Source organism: Drosophila montana, unplaced genomic scaffold (assembly GCF_035044405.1).
Source record: "Drosophila montana isolate Dmon_TW-CO22-7 unplaced genomic scaffold, ASM3504440v1 contig_1455_1, whole genome shotgun sequence".
NCBI lineage: Eukaryota > Metazoa > Arthropoda > Insecta > Diptera > Drosophilidae > Drosophila > Drosophila montana.
Window position 1 is genome coordinate 523,917 of NW_026996406.1, and position 17,320 is coordinate 541,236.

The window sequence follows — 17,320 nt, forward strand, 5'->3', positions numbered from 1 at the left end:
TACGACTCTTTGCTGACTACAGAGTATCTGCTTGCCGTTCCGTTTTGTCTAGAGCACTTGGTCGGCTACTGGCTTTGGCCCTTGAATAGTTCTGACTTTTGCCTGGGTTTGGTTTATTCATATGTTGCAGTCGCCGCCCAACAACTGAGCGTTTAATTATTTAATTTTGATGCACACGAGCCGAACACTTGCCACCAATTCCCCCCTCCCCCCCTCCCCGCCAACATAGTCCACAACACATTTGACGTGCTTTTACGTGTATGTTAGTCCGTTTTTCGGTGGTTTCTGTTGTGGTCCACTGTCTGCCATTGTTCATGGCAGTTGTGCAAGTGTGAGTGTGTGTGTGGTTGTGTGTGTGAGTGTGTGAGTGAGTGTGCGGGTTAGTGTGCCATGAAGTGCGCTTCACTCTTGCGGCCAACATGGCGTATGCTTAATATGAATTTGATAAATTATTAAGTATACGTAATGAGCTAGTAAATTAGTTTGCCAAATTGAATATACAGAGATAAAAAACCGAAATGCATTTGCGCAGGTTTCACTTTTAGCTGCGGCTTTGTGGCAAGAACAGTTACCATAACAGTTTTGTAAAGGGGGGGTGGGGTAGGGCGGCTCCTCCTTGCGGTCTCTGGCAGCAATTAGTTAACACACAAAGTTTATGTGCAGACCTGAGCTACGGCCTTATATAATGTGGATACCAACTGTCGAAAATGGCGCTCAAAGTTGCGTTAACTTCATTTACATCGATTCGGACGAAAAGTTGGCAAAGCTGCCAGCATTTACATGCTCTTGGAATTTGTAACAAAGCATTTACCTGAACAATATATCAAAGTAAGCAAAACGACAACTACAGATAAACTTTGAATACCCTGTGAAAAGGGTAACAGAAAATTGTGTAAATGTAAATGTCAGATTCAGCCGCAGGCATCTGAGGCGGACAGCATCTGCCTTATAAAGACCCAGCTAGATTTGAAAGCTAGATTCAGCCAATCATCCTGATATTGAGCTCTTCCGATTAAACCTTTGTCGGCATAAAGACACAGCTAGATTTGAAATCTGGATTCAGCAAATAATACTTATATTGAGCTCTTTCGATTAAACCTTTGTCAATTGTGTTACAATTTCTTCGGAATCGGACAACCATTATTATCTGTTAATAGGAAGAAGTTTCCTTCTTCCTGCTAATCGTAATCTGAGGTATTCATCAGTCGAGTACCTGTTAAGCATTCATTCAAATCAATAACCGACCCCTTTGGCAAATCGTATTGAATCTAATCTGTGGCTAATTTCGAAGAACACATCACTAATTAGTCGCTTGCTGCCGTGTGGCATGTCATTTGTAGCTGCTACAGTAATTACTCAATGATAACAAACACAAATACGATATAAGATATTTGGTATTTAGTATTAAATATTCGGTATTCGTGTGTATAATTAATTGAATATTGTTGTATTCGATTCGATTTGCCGCAATTGCTTTTAAAGGTCTAGCTTGAGTGCGTTAATTTATGCATGACATTTTTCGACCTGGTCATGCCTCATTAGATACCAAAACAGGGTACACAGCTGGCGAGGGGGGAAGGAGAAGAGGAGGGGATTGTAATTGTGGCACATTTGCTACGCAGGACACGCACAAAAGTAAAAGGCACTCTCTGCTAAATACATTCCTTGCCAATATGTTGTGTTATTCCTGCGGCTAATCCCGGCCACAGTCTTAATTCCCCGGGCATGTCTTTGACATGTCGCCACGTGAAGATGCCCGGCCATGTTGCCCGAGTTGGCCATGTCCTTGAACCTTGTCCCGCACGTGCTGTGCTTGAACTTATATAATGAAAAAAAAATCGAAAAAACGTATACAAGTAAATGCAAAATGCAATCGCTATGAATTAGTGGCTGGCACATTGTGGCAAGCTGCAGCAGACCATAAAAATCGCTCGACATTAAACAAAAACCCGCAAAATTAACCAAACATTTTGTTTGTTTACACAATCATTTGGCATGCAAGCAAATAAACCAGACGAAATGCAACGATTCCGGGTTCGCCACAGTCAGTCAGTCAGTCAGTCAGTCAGTGGGTCAGTGGATCTGTCAGTGGGTCAGCTGCCAAGCGAGCCGCATTTATATGCACCACAAAATGTGCAAAGCAGCGAAAATAGGCAACGACGTGAGACAGTCTGAGCAAAATAAAAAACTCATGAATATCACAATTGTCTTACGGATGCTGATGATTAAATACCCTTGCAGAAAGCAGGGTACTTTATTAAGAACGCAATTTCAGGATGATTTATCGAGTGTGATCTACATGATATTGTTGTCTGATCTTGGTAAATAGTTGGCCGATATGGTGGAAAGAGGGAAAATCTAGTAAAAACTGAGTTTGATCATATCCTATGTGAACTTAATCTTCAACCGTTTGTTCTCGATTGTCCCTCAGCAAAAAAATAAAAAGCATATCATTTAGGAATTGTTGCCATTGGAACTATATAGCTTCGATGCTTAAATTATTTTCCCAATATTTTTAGTAGAGTATATATATTGTCAATCCCTACCGTTTGTTTACACTGAGCCAAAATATTCGAGTTCCTTATTGGGGCATGAAGACAATTCTAGTCTTGGGCGAAGTCTTTAGATGCGAGTGCTATTCTAAAAAGTTAGGTTCATAGTTTTTATTAGCCATATCCCTACATGGGAAACAATAAAATAATAAAATGACTTAGATTAATATTCATAATGATTGTTCCTAGTTTCTTTTATGTTCATTACACCAAAGTTGGCTTAGGTGATATTTCGACAAGCCTCGTTGGGTCCTCAGGCTTTATTTTCCTAGCTCCTAAGCTTTCCACCAATGACCAACTCCGACAACAAAAAGGCGCATTAAAGCCATGTTTAATTAGAATATACCCAGGTACTAATTTGCATGAATATAGACAGGCAGACCTACACATATTTACATCAAAAAGGGTCGAACGTGTCTCCTTCAAGACGTTACACATGCCATAACATAGTTATACTACCCGATTTCTAATTGAAAAACTGTATCGACATAAACACAAATCAATGACGAGGCAGCTGCCTTCAACTTGGAACTGGCGCCCGTTCTGGCCGACTGCCAAATCGGGCACTTGACATGGCCGAGCCGCTGGCTCAGACCTTGCTCTCGGCCTGGCTCTCGGCCTGGCTCTCGGCCTGGCTCTCGGCCTGGCTCTCGGCGGCTGCTGCAGCGCCCAGTGTCATGCCACAAGGCGGCAGTCATTGACAGACGCCGTGTGTGCACTTAAGTGCATGTCGCCTGGAGGCTAGAGCGCGCTCGGCACACACATAATTTTAATTAAATGGTTGTTGCAGCAACATAAACGTCTGCTGCTGCTCCTTAGCTGTAACTGAACCAACTTACCCGAGTCCTTCGACTCAATGTGCAGTTGCCGCCAGAGTCACATGCAAATTGCCTACGGACATAAGCGGGGGAACGGAGCCTCGCCTATGGAACGCATAGAGAATAATGGGCTTCGGGCGAACCGATGCAGCCAAAGCACAAAAAGAAAACCAAAACAAAAACCCAAACCTAAACCTAAACCTAAACCATGGCCCAAAGCGCACGAGGAGCCACAACAAACAGAAAGCAAAATAGCCAAGAATAATAGAGAGAAGAATGCGGCACTGGAAAATACCCTGTAAGAAGTTTAAAAATTGCTTAAAGCAGAAATTTAAATGTCATGACTGACTTATTATAGCAGGAAATCTATTTGTAAGGATTAGAAGTTGTTGTTATAGACTAAATTTCAAACCTAGAAGAGAGCTAACATTCCAAAGTCCAAGACCAAATCAGACAAGATGTAATAAGTACTTAATGTACGGGATAGTTAGTTAGATAGACTAAATTTTGAGTATATTTTACATAAATAAGATTGAAGAGAGCTAATATAGCAGAGCTCACCTAGTTTCTAAGTTCACTGAGTTTTCATAGAGGGAATTTGTCTCTCAGACAAAATGTACTAAGTACTTAATGTACGGGATAGTTAGTTAGATAGGCTAAACTTTGAGTATATTTTACATAAATAAGATAGAAGAGAGCTAACATAGCAGAACTCTCCTAGTTTCTAAGTTCACTGAGTTCTAGGAGAGGCATCAATTCCGACAAGATGGACTTCTCAGTACTTAATATATTTGAAAGTTTTATTAAGAAAATTGTGTTTTCTTATTAGGCTTTTGGCACTTCATTTTTATAATTTGATATATTGAATAATTAGGAAGACACTCGTTTTTGTCAATCATTTAGTAAATAAATAATTAATTAGTTAATTAAATAAATAAATAAATAATTAATTAATTAAATAGAAGTCTTCTGCCTGCAACATACTGTAATCAAGGCAAGCAATAAGCTTTGAATCGAGCTCGAATTTCTATATTATATTATTTTATTCGCATTTCTTTAATTTGATCTAGTTTTGATAAGAAAAAAATGCATATATATAAAAAGTGTATTAAGTTCAAGCCCGATATCGAATCAAAATCTGGCCTTGTTATCGCAAAAAACGACATTTCACTTTCCAAACCCAAAGGTGAGACATTGACTCGCAGCAAAGTACCAACAATTTTTATATCCTCTTTATTTTTGCTTTTCAGTCAAGACTCTTACACAAAGCTATGCCCTCTTATTGCCACGTTTGTTTATGTACAGGGTATTAAGAGAAAGAAATGCTGTTGGGGTTTTTTTTTGCACAATGCATTCATAAGTACAACAATGCGATTCTCTGTCAGAGCCAGGTGAGGTTAAGTTTGCCCCCAGGCAGTGACTTTAAAGTACGAGAACTGTTGTTACTGCAGCTCCTACTGCCACTGCTACAGCTACTGCTACTGCCACTGCTACTGCTACTGCTGCACCTGATGCCCCTCCCCCCCTCTCGCCCTGCTGCTGCTTGGTTAAATAGCTGGGGGGCTATTTGCCTCGCTCGTTTGTCACGGGTTTCGGTTAACTTGATCATGTCACAAATTAGTAAGTCAGCTCGCTCGTTGCCAGAGCTGCTCCTACAACAGCCCCCCCCCCCCCTCCCCCACCCCCTTTCCGCCCACTCCACCCACCTTTAAGCAGCTTTGGTTTAACTTTTAGATACTTTGCCTCTCAGCAAATTATATGCTGCCGTGTTGCTGGCCTGTGTTTGCCTTTTATTAGGCGCATAAATGTGTGTTGGCTGTCGAATGTGTTTACCTTTTTTATTGCTCTCATATCTCTTGGTTTTTTTTTTTCGAAATATTGCTATGGCATTTTGTTAGCTTTATCTTTGGCTTGATTTGTTTTAACAATTTTATAAGCTAAACAAAACGCTGCGCTCTGTTGTTCTAATCAATTATAAATGTTGTTACTTTTCAATGGGCTCCCCAACCATGTTGCCCCCTTTTGGTTTATGATGCAAATTTAATTTGATCAATCAATAAAAAGTGTGAGTGTGTGTGTGTGTGTGCGAGTGTGTTTGTTGTGCCTTGTGGCTGTGTGGTCAAATACCTTCCTGTATGCTGTTCTCAATGAAATGAAAACAAATTTAAAATATTAGAAACTGTATTTGAATTTCCATTCAAGCATTTCAGATTTTTGTACATAAAAACGAATAGAACTAAGTTGTTATTGCTTAAAATTGGGCGCATTTAGCTGTTGGCAGGTTGTGGTTAAATAAAAGAAGAAGAAAAGGATAGACGCACATTTTTATATATTTTTCTCAGCTCTTGATTAAGAATCTATATATATATATACTTTATATACTTCGCTCCGGTTGTTAACTTTTCTAGTTCAATATCTTAAAGCAATAAAGAGTGTGCATAAAATTTCTTCAAACTTAAAGCTTAATATTCCAATTTTTTAAGAAACAAAAGACTTGCTTTTTGCTTCTATTGCACTGTAAATATCAAAGTTGAAAGGGGAAAGTAGAAAATGCAGCTAAAATTGCAGCATTTCTTTCTGCTTAATCAATATTCCATCTATTCCATGCACTCATATAAATATAAATATTTATGTGTTCGCGTTTCTGCGACCCCTTTCCTAGTCTGTAAACACAGAAGTGAAGTATATGTTGCGAATGAGTAATAAGTTACTTCACATGTGTTATAAGTTATGTGCCATACTTCACTTGGCGCAGCATCCGCGCTTGGTTGCCCAAAGCTTTTAGTTAGTCCGAATAACAAACCCAAGCCCCAATTCCAAACCCAATCCCAATCCCAATCCGTGCCCGAATTCTAACCCAAATAGCGCATAGTTTTTACTATATTGCGCATACGTCCCGTGGGACGTGCATTTCAAGCATTCAGATGATAGATGGGCTGCCTGCGTGTGTGTGTGTGTGTGTGTGTTAGTGTGTGTGTGCCACTGCCAAGGGCTCTTGCAGCATTTTTGCCACGCACAGCATATGAATTAATTTCCATTGCAAATTTTGTGCCCGCGACCGAGCAACACCTTTGCGTCAATGGAATGCAAACAAATAGGAAAAACCAAATACCAAATACCAAAAACCAAACACAAAGATGACGGCGCGTAAACAAGGCCAGCACATGGCAGCATAAACATGAGAGCAACAACTGTTACAAATATAGAAACTTGCGCCGACTTCCTATCCTATATATATATATATATATATATATAGGGAGACAGGCGTATATATAGATTGTGTGGAAGGGTTGGTGCGTGGGCGTGGCATTCGGCTTGTGTGTGTCGAGCGTCTGCAAAATGCCAGCAGCTGCTTTCGCCCAGTTAATGAATGAATATGCATGAGATCTATGCGAGTGGGCGCGGGGAGGGGGGGGGGGGGGAAGGGAAGGGTGTCGTGAGTGCTGTAGGGCTTGTAAATAGGGGCTGCTCGCTTCTGGCCTCATTAATTTCTGCCGCTTATCAAATTTGTTTTGCTATTTTATTAATTTTATTCCCTTTTTTTTTTGCGCGCGTCGTGTCGAAGTTTTGTTTTCCGCTTTTGTAGATGTTATTACAGCCACAATATTTACCAGGCCATTAGCGCCATTAATCTAATGAATTGCCATTGAACTGTAATGCAAAGGCAAAGAATGTTTTCCAATAACGGTACTTCAATACCTGCTTCTGTATTTTGTGGGGTGCGGTGCGCGCATGACATTGATTAACAAGCTGTGTGTGTGGGCGGACGACGGACAACTGAGAGGGCCAAGCTGCCAGGCCTAAGCCTTTAACACGTTTTAAAGTCGATACCCTGTAAATTAAAGAAGCCCTTGTAGTTAAGTGAAAGGTAGGGAAGGCAGCTGTGACTATATATAAAGCAGATTTATTCTTTAACAGCGTGCGAGACCAAGTTGTGCTGCGCTTGTTGGCATATCTAGTCAATCTTTTGTATAGTTTCATATAATTATGATATTAATAAAATAATAAATATAAATAAAAACAATTGCCCTGAAGACGCTTGCCGAGGTGCAGCCGAAATATATTAAAACAAAATTTTTTATTTATTTACATTACATATTTATAATAATAATAAGTAATAATAATTGTGCTTATGTATTTGTTTCTTTTATAATAATAATAAATAATAAAGCTATGATAATATAATATTATATTCTATATCTCAAAGAGGGGGAACCTTAATAGCTTGTGTGTGTTGTTTCCTATTATGCAAATACTCTATAATATAAGGCAGAACTGTTTACAGGGTGTCTGCTAGTTCCATCAGGCTCAACTAGCGCCTCGATTGTTATCTCTGGACGTTGCTGGGCTAATTAAATCAGCTGCTTGATTTCGTGATTGTTGCCGCCTCTTGGAGGCTTATGAGGCGATTATGTTAAAAAGCTCACTGAGTTTTGTTTTCTGAAGTCTCCAGCTCAATGTTTAATGCCGACGAATGAAAAAGATGGCTCACAGCAACAGGCAAGAGCCAGCTGCCAACTGCCAACTGCCAACTGCCAACTACAGCCCATTAAAATGTCTTAGCCATGAGAATTGAAAAGTTTGTGTACGCGGCTTGCATGATCCTCCTCTCTCTCTCTCTCTCTTGCCTAAGTTTCCCAGGCAGTCGTGCATGCATTTTGGCCTTTTAGCTTCAGCTCAGGCAATTCAAACTAGCTCAAAAGAAAAAGTAACTTGGCTCAAAGGTGACAGCAAAACTTCATGTGCTGCTGAATAGGTTGAGATTTGCATATTTCATATAATTAAATATTTATTTCGAGTGCTGCTTGATTTTCATGTTAAGAAGAGGGGTATATTGATTTCGTCTTGGCTAAAAACTTGACATACAAAGTCATCTATTTGTTGGCCTCGCCCCATAATAGTCTCCTATATACAAATTTAAACGGTAAACCCACAGTAAACAGGGTATTGTGCAGTCGATAGCAGCCGGCTGCCAAATTTAAATTCGTTTTGGCATATTTTAATTGAAAGTTTTCCTTGTTTTTGTTTAATTGTTTCTGGTAAAATAGGCAATTTTCATTTGTATGGGGGGCAATTGTGTATCTATGAACTTTGACCTTGGTTTCGACATGAAATATGAACATTTTTGTTAAGTGTATTTTCTTTTCATTAATGTCTTGTAGTTGAAATTAAGCGCATTTTTCGTAGCTTTTTCAATTTTAATTAGATAAATACATATTGCGGCGTGGCTGCGGTTTTGCGCGGTGGGTGGCAAAAATTTTCCGCCGTCTAAACGAATTGAAAATACTTTGAATGGCATTCCAATTGGCCGAGCAGCGAAAGTGGTGCAAAGCGCTTTGCACAGTGTGACTAATCTTCCATTTCCACGAAAACTCGAGTGGTTTGTCGAAGGCGCACTCAAAGAACCTCTCCCCCCTCCCCCCCTCCCCCCAACCCTTGTAATATAATAGCAGCCCTACATGACGTGCCCGTCGTCGTTTTTGTTCTTCTTTTCTTTTTTTCGCCACTTCGATTTTTCGATTTTCTCATTCAATTTTCACGTGTTGTTTTTTTGTTTTTTTTTGGCAACAAAACAATTTGTTTATAGCATTTTGTTTTTGACATATTTATGCCGGCGGCCGGCACTTGTACTTATACACGCCCCCTTACCAGACGCCTCTGGCACTGAAAAAAAGCAGCAAAAATGCAACAAAGAACTAAGGCAAGCCGAAGACTGAATACCCTTGCGAGCATGTGGCTTGGAAGTGTAAAGTAAATGCACACGATAGCATTATTTCCGAACGTATTTCCTGAGTTGGGCAAAGAATAATGAAAAATAGAAAAATGTTCCCTACTTAAACTAATTTCTATAGAGCTGTTTGAAATAGTTATTTGACCTGGGTATGACTTTGAATATTTGTGAGGATCAAAGTGAAACGTGCACAAGATACTTTGATAAAATAAATAAAACATATCATAGAAGAACACAATTTTCACCAATGGATCCTATGACGGATTATATAGATCCCATTGACTCAGACATGTTTGAACCCTGCAAAAAAAAACAATAACCTATGCAAAGTTTTGTCAAAATAGCTTTAAAATTAGGAGAGTAGTTTTAATAGAAATAGACGAACAAAGCTATATCGACACGACTGTTGATACTTTTAGAGAATATATATATATAGTTTTTAAGGGTTTTTTTTTCTTTTTTCCTGTTAAAATTCATTTATATACAGCTAATATTTTGTTACTCTTGCTTAGCAACTTTTATCAGCGTGAGTTTTAAGGGGTCGAAGACGTCTTCTTTCATGTGTTGCACATTCTGTGACAAAATCGTAGTACTTTCTGAAAGGGTATAAATATACAGTAGCTAAAACAAAAAGGAAGCAACGCCCTGTTCGGGCCCTAAGACTTGTGGCCCCAGTAATGCGGCCAGGAACCCAAAAAACTTTTGCGCCTTCGCCTTTGCATTGTTTGTTTGTATTGTTGTTGTTGTTGTTGTTGCTGTTGCTGTTGTATAAGTTGTTGTATAAGTTGTTGTTGTTGTCTGTGGCACAGTTTAGTGTTATGCGCTTCAACAAAGTCATTACGGAAAAGTGCTCAGACTTGCGCGTCCATAAAAACGGAGCGTATTGCAGCTTAGGCCCAGGCAACAGTTGTCTGTCCTGAAGTCGGGGATTAAACCAAATAAATGTGCATGGGCTGTGCATATGCTAAGCAGCAGGGCAAATCTCAATTTATCTGAATTAATCGTTGTCTAAAGTATCTAGATACAGACAGAAAAAGAAACCAAAACTGTCTGTAGTTGCGGTTTGTTTTAATATGCGCCCAAGGTAAATTGGGCTTGATTATAGAAGCTTTATGATCTTAAAATTGAAAGCCATATTCATCCCCATAAAAAAATGCTAGACAATTGGGTTTACGGCTCCAACCACCAACTCGCCCTTCGATGAGTTAAAATTGCGGTTCTAGGCTCGAATCTTGGCCTTAACAATTTCCCTTTTATGTTTCATTTAGTTCAAAATTAAAATTTTGGTAGTTTTTTTTTGAGTGCATCCAATTTCTTTATAATGGCTATTGATACAACTTCATTTGCATAAGTTCTGCTCTTAAATTTGCGCTTTATTTTGAACATTTTTTAAGGCTTACAGCTCGGGCTTATAATAGCTGGAGCCTTTTGATAGGTTATACAAAATTTCACTTAACTGTTTAAACGCTTAGATCCCCTCAACTCTCCGAATTTTAAAAAGCCATTTGCTCCTGTTGTTACCTTAAAGCCCTAGCTGAAAAACTGAAAAGCGTAACATGTCCTGAGTTTGCCTTTTGCCTTACTCGCAGCCAGCCAACTCCAACCCCCCCCCCCCCCCCCCCCCTGCTCCGGTTCCAACCTATATCTTCTGGCTGTGGCCTTGCGTGTTTGGCGAGCATTTCGTGAGACTTAAGTGGGCCGTCCCAAAAGTAGATACGTTACGTTACGTTACGTTACGATGCGATGCGATACGATACGATATATTTATTGGCAGAGCCGGTTTCTATACCCTGAACCCATCGAAAATTCTTAAAAGGGGGTATATTGGTTTTATGCAAATGTATGTAACAGGAATCAGCTGCGATCCGGATGGAGTGTACATATTTTTGAACGGGATGTTGAGCTGAGTAGATCTGTCTGGATTCAGGAGACTTAGAACTTGAAATATATATATATGTCGTCGTTTACCATACTGACAACGATATATTGAATCTTTTCATTTCCTTTTGTCAAAATATAATTAAATATCGAGATTGAAACTTGCGTTTTCAAGCATAAGTCGAATATTTGAAGCGTTATGCATGAAACGTTGCAAATAGGCTTGTGTCTTCTATTAATAGGTACAGAATGTTTCACTTTTCGAATAGCTTCCCCTATTGTGCCCAAAATCGAAAAAAAGTCATTCTAGAGCCTTGCGCCATACTCACATTAAGGTGCCTTATTTTAACTAAATACAATGAAGATATGACTATATAATTAATTCGGTAATGAAGTTAACTATTGTGTGGGATTAAGACAAGAAGAATCGCAACTGCAGCTCAAAGTGTCTAGCTATGTATGCATATAAGGAAGCTAAAATGTGTATAACGACAGCTCTTGGCTGATTACAGGGTATAGCCTAGTCCTCCACTAAGACTAAAGAACTTGGCCGCTCCGTTTTCGCGTGGGCGTTTGTTGTTGTTTGCATTGTTTGTTTTAGTTGTTGTTGTTATTGCTGTTTTGACAGCGTTTTTGGCCAAAATCGAATTTATTGTTTTAATGCCATTTCAGTCGCTGTCACGAGCCCCCAAAAAAAAATTGGCAATTTGTTTGAAAATTAGCGCGCTTCTTTTAGCATGTAAAATGAAAATCAATTTCCCAGGCCTACTCCATACATATACTTATAAAAGATTGCCCGGCCCTTTTACACTTTCAGAATGAGCGCCAGCGGCAGCGGCAGCCACAACATAGCCACCGTCACGGGCACCACCTCCGGCACCGGCACCTCCACCACCTCCGGCACCACCGGCAGCAGCTCCACGCACATATTTCGCTCGCTGTCATCGGAGAGCCAGAAACGGGAATGGTCCAAGCGTCTATCGCTGCGTGGCATGCGGCATGGCGGCGCGGCCGCTGCGGGCCTCGCTGCCAGCAAAGAGGTAAGCAACTAGATGAGGCCACAATCCAAAACACAAACACAACATGTTTCACCTGCAGGAGAGCGTGAGTTCGGGCAAACACCGTAAATTCTTTAGCCGCTCCGCTTCCTTGAAGCAGGCGGGCAGCACGCAAGCCTCCGTGGAATTGCATGTGCCTGGACACTCATCGGCAGCTGGGTCGCCATCTGGTCTGGCACAGCCGCAGCCACTGACGCAGCCATCGACGCCAAAGAAATCCAATTGGGAGGTGATCGAACATTTCAATACCAGCGCCAAGGGAGGCAAGGCGATGGTGAGCAGCAGCCTGATTGCGGTAAGCACAGCCATTGGGATTGGGAGGGGGATGTGGCTGGGGTTGGGGAAGGTAACTGGCCTGGCATCAATTAATTTGTTCAGCTAATGGACAGGCTTCGGCTCGACTCGACTCTACTCGCTCTGCGATTTAAATATTTAATTCGATTTGGCCATAAGCAGCGGGTAACAAAACGACTTCGATGCCAAATTAAAATACAATTTCATAGCCCCAGCTGGGAGTTGAAGCTTGTGGAGGGGCTGTGGGGGGAGCGTGGCAAGAGGAGGGGGGGGGGGGATTTTATTGAGCAGAATCATTCAAGCTAAAAGTTTGTGCATTGTTAGACGTTGTTCTTGTTGTTGTTGTCCTTTCTAAAAAGTGCACTTGACAAAAAGTTAACACCTTTTGCTTTGGCTAACAAGCGACGTTCCGTGTGCTGCACAGACAGAGAGAGAGAGAGAGAGAGGGAGAGAGAGGGAGATAGATGATAGAGGAATATTGTATGCATGCACAAGGGGCCACTTTACAATATTGAGGATGCGCGCGTGTGTGTGTGTGTGTGTGTGTGTGCTTCTACAGTGAATGCCCTCAGGAACAGACATCCAGAGTAAAAGAAGAAATAAAAGTCGAGCAAAGCTCGGAATTTTGGTTAACTTTCTGTACCTAGTAAAAATTTAAGATAAATCTGAATTTTTAATTTTCGCGATATTTGTTTAAGAAATCTGTCCGTTTGTGGAGTTTTCACTGTATGTGAATTTGCACTCGTTGCCAGTTGGCGAGAGTCAATTGAAAAAGTTTACAGCACAAAAAGTCATAGAGTGTGTGGGTGGGTGTGTGTGTGTGTGTGTGTGGGAGGAGGTGGCATGCAAATGGGCGGCAATTTGTTTAAAGATGCCATACGGAATACAAAAAGACAGAGTCGAGTCATGAGTTTTGAATTAAGAATAAACAGCGTGCAATGCAGCGTGGGCGTATACTTAATATTTATAAATTATTTAACCAGCTATCTAATATTTATTGAGTATTATTGTATTAACCCATTTTGCAGGCTGGCATCACACGGTGCAACATAGACGAGTCAATTGATTCAACCAACTCGAGCTCCACCTGCCACAGCCCGATGATCTATCAGCGCGACGAGGCGCAGCTGCTGCAGCAATGTGAGTAGAAATGTGAAAGCAAAAAAAACAACTTTAGGCTAAGCATGTAATGGAATCCGGCCCAGAACATGGACATGGCTAATCAAAATGCCAACACATGCTCCCGTGCGTGAGTTTTGATTCAGGCTCAAGTTCAGGTTGCAGCTGCGGCTGCTGCCGGTTCCTTCCCGTCCGTCTGATCGAAGAGCTGACTAGGAATGTCACAACTTGATTGAATTTGACGAGGCAGCTTCTTGGCCTCAGCCTCAGCTTCAGCTTCACTTTCTCAATATTCACTTTTCCCCCTTCACCTTCAATGAGCTGCTTGTTGTTGGGCTGCCATGGCAGCCATTTTCATATATATTTTACTCTCTCTATATCATGCTCGTAAACAATGTGATAGAGAGTATATTGGTTTTGTTATCGATGTTACCAAGGTTAGAGAATTGCATCTTGTAATATATATATTATATACTCGTGTATAACTGAGGACATACTAAATTGCGAAGATTAATATCTTTCACAGTTTAAGTTCTACTTTTTTGTGTTTTGACTATAATTTTTTAACAAGATAAGAGAGTTACACAAAGCAAAGTCACGTTTTTTTTTGGGATTAAAATTCTTTTATTTACAACTGTTATGCTGTTACTGTAGCTCTAATAATTTGTATCAGCGTGAGGATCGAGGGTTCATAGAAAAAGTAGCTCTGGTTAAAGGTAGCTTAGTTGAGATATTTACATTGCGTAGGAGGTTTATGTAGGCTTATGGCCAGGTCTACAGATCTAGGGAAAGCTACAGAGCAGCTCGATCAAAAATAGAACTAGCATAAAGTATTTTCTTTATTTCCCCATCAGGCCTGGTAAATAAATCTCTATCAAAATTGTCGCTCATCTTTTATAAGAACGTGAAAGAGTCTTTGGCAGTCGTTGACAGCCGACTGCAGCATTCTTGGTTGTTTTCTATGTAGCTGCCACAGTGGCACGTTGAATAGGGCAAATGCGAGAATGGATTCCTGCTTTTGATATACTATATACAGATTTCTATAGAAATTTACATAATCACGTTTGGCATTTATTTATTGATGCATGAGAGTGTACAAAAATAAGAAAACATATTTTCCCATGTATATGCCGGCGACACGCATTCCTCTTATTGTTGTGCGTGTGCTTCTGTGTGTGCGAGTGCGTGTGTAAGTGTGTGTGTAAGTGTGTGCGGTTTTATGGGGGTCAGTTGAACGATTTTACAACATTTTATGGCATTGTGTGTTGCATGCAAAACGAGTTTTGCGTACGCAACAACAATGTGAACAAATCGAAGGCAAAAAGGCGATAAGCGAATGCGAATCAGGATCAAAATATTGTGTTGCAGCCACAAGTTGCAAATGTAATTTCCATATATTAAACCATGCCAAATGCAGCTCGTTCAACTGTTAACTTGTAAGCATTATTAACCGTAAATGCAATTGAAAACCTCACTGAAATTTCAATTTGTTATCGAATTGCGGATAACAATTGCCGCTCCAAACAGCAGGCGGTCGGTCAACGGGAAAAGCCTTTGCTATGCAAATATTCGGGCAAAATATTTAGTGCTGAATTTGTCATTGACAATGTTAGACAAACTCCACATGGCTCTGGCATAATTGCCAGCATTTCAAATTAACATGAAATTAAATTAATATATTTAATGGTAATTTAAGATATTAATAAGCTGTAAGGTGTTTACATCCTGTATAAAGGGAGTCTGGCATAATTACAAGCCTTTCCGATTAACACGAAATTAAATTAATATATTTAATGGTAATTTAAAGTATTAATAACCTTAAAGTTGTTAGATCCTACATAAAGGAAGTGTGGCATAATTACAAGCATTACCATGATTAACACGAAATTAAATTAACATATTTAATGGCAATTTAAGATATTAACAAGTTTAAAGTTTTTACATCCTGTTTAAATATAGTCTGGGGTAATTACAAGCATTTCAGATTAACATGAAACTTAATTAATATTTTTGATAATTCATTTAAGGGGAGTCGCACCTAATTACAAGCATTTCAGATTAACACGAAATTCAATTAATTTTTTGTTTTTATCAGTTTAAGATATTAACAAGCTTAAAGATATTACTTCCTGTAATCACTAGCCTATCTACACTCTTCGACATAATGAAAATAGTATATAAGTTAAACAGAAATGTCGTTAAATTGAGCTCACATTTCAAGGCCATGCTCCGTAGGGTATGGCTAAACTATTATATGACCAACAGTTTCAAGGACAGACTCATCAAATTCTGCTGGTTGACTCTTGATGAACATAACTCAAGTTTGACCATGCCCACCCTGTGCTTACTTGTTCTAAGCATATACATTTTCACAATTCAATAATAATTATGAAAGACTAAGATAAAATTTGAACATGGAAAAATGAAAACTTTTTCGCAATTGTGGTTTAAAGACCATAGTGAAAAGAAGACGTTGTCTAATTTACTCAAAATACTTTAGAAAGTATACAAAAATTATTATAATTATAAATTAATAAAATTATATTTAACCGATTCTTTCTATGGAGTTATGTGCTGTTAATGTAACTTAATATAACTCACAATATCATTGCAAATGTCATGTTCGGTTCGGTTCAAGATATTAGAAGAGAAGCTTCTTCGTATAAAGCACATATATGTTCTAGCCGAACGTTCCTATGACAGATATATGTGACGTTGTCCGATCTGGATTTATATTATTATGCTCCTTTAAAGCATTTAAAGAGAACCAGTTAATGTTTTGGTTAATTTTCACCAGCTGTTGCAGTCTCGATACTTATTAGCCGCTTTTTGTCTTCCGCGCAGCTGATGCAGCCGACGGCCGGAGCAATGTGGAGGCCAACAATCCGAGCAGCTCGGGCACTCAGGCAGCAAGTCCCAGCATCTCGTTTTGGTATCGCTTGAATCGCATCATTCTGCGTCTCTGCTCGACGCATCAGTTCAAGAACCTGCAGGTAAGCTACTTATTTAATTTTTTCATTCTTAACTGGAATTTTGAAATGGAAATCGTTGGCGAACCGAACTGAATGGCAGCTCAACGGCGTTTCATTTTCATTTCATTTTCATTTTTTCATTTTGTCTGCCAGCAAATCCCTGGAAACAGCTTTTGTCAGCGCGCAAGATTTGCGTAATTTGTTCTACCTACTTATGACTATTTTATTTCTTCTTCTTTCTTTTTTTTTGCCAGGTGGAAATGCTTTATCAGCGTTATTTTCTGCGCATGAATCAAAGTAATACCACGCACATTCTGGCCCTGTTGCTGGCGCTCATTTTGGCATTATCCTGCACGCAAATTGTCTTCACAACGCTGCAGCTGCGCCGCAGCCAATCAACCGACACGGGCCTCACATCGGCAACGATCAGATTGGCGCCTCAATTTCTGGACGCCAATGGAACCGGCGAGAACCTAACGCACTTTATGCCCGTATTGCCATCGCCCACGCCACAACAAATGAGCCATCAGACGGTGTCCATAACGACGCCAACAACGCCAAGCGCAGCACAAATTCCGAACAGCATCGAGCTGCCGCGTGCCCGCAACGATAATGTGGCACAACGGCCAAATGTGACAGCCAGGTGGGTGACGGGGCGCAGGCAGAAGCGTAAACATTATCGACGCATGCACAAGCATCGCTACAAGCAGCACCACCAGCATCGGGTCAGGTGAGTTGGGCGACAGTGTTGCCACAATTTTTCACAATTTTGCCTACTTGATGTGGCAGCCTTATTAATTTTTCGAAAAAAAATTCGTTTTTGCGCCGAATCTTATTGCCAAAAAATTGATTAGCTTTAAAGCTATTTTTTTGCTTAAGTTTCTATTCAATTAATGCG

The 17,320-nt window shown here is 40.0% G+C and overlaps 1 protein-coding gene across 1 annotated transcript in view; it reads left to right on the forward strand.

The window, feature by feature from the left end:
* Window positions 1-11,868: 11,868 nt before the first annotated feature.
* The window catches only part of LOC135431693 (adenylate cyclase type 6), a 29,508-nt gene continuing 24,056 nt past the window's right edge, over window positions 11,869-17,320 (forward strand). The window contains exons 1-5 of the mRNA XM_064686949.1: window positions 11,869-12,019; window positions 12,078-12,332; window positions 13,360-13,471; window positions 16,295-16,443; window positions 16,677-17,152. Of these exons, the coding sequence (XP_064543019.1) occupies window positions 11,972-12,019; window positions 12,078-12,332; window positions 13,360-13,471; window positions 16,295-16,443; window positions 16,677-17,152 (1,040 nt within the window). The 5' untranslated portion in view covers window positions 11,869-11,971. The remainder of the gene's footprint in view (window positions 12,020-12,077; window positions 12,333-13,359; window positions 13,472-16,294; window positions 16,444-16,676; window positions 17,153-17,320) is intronic.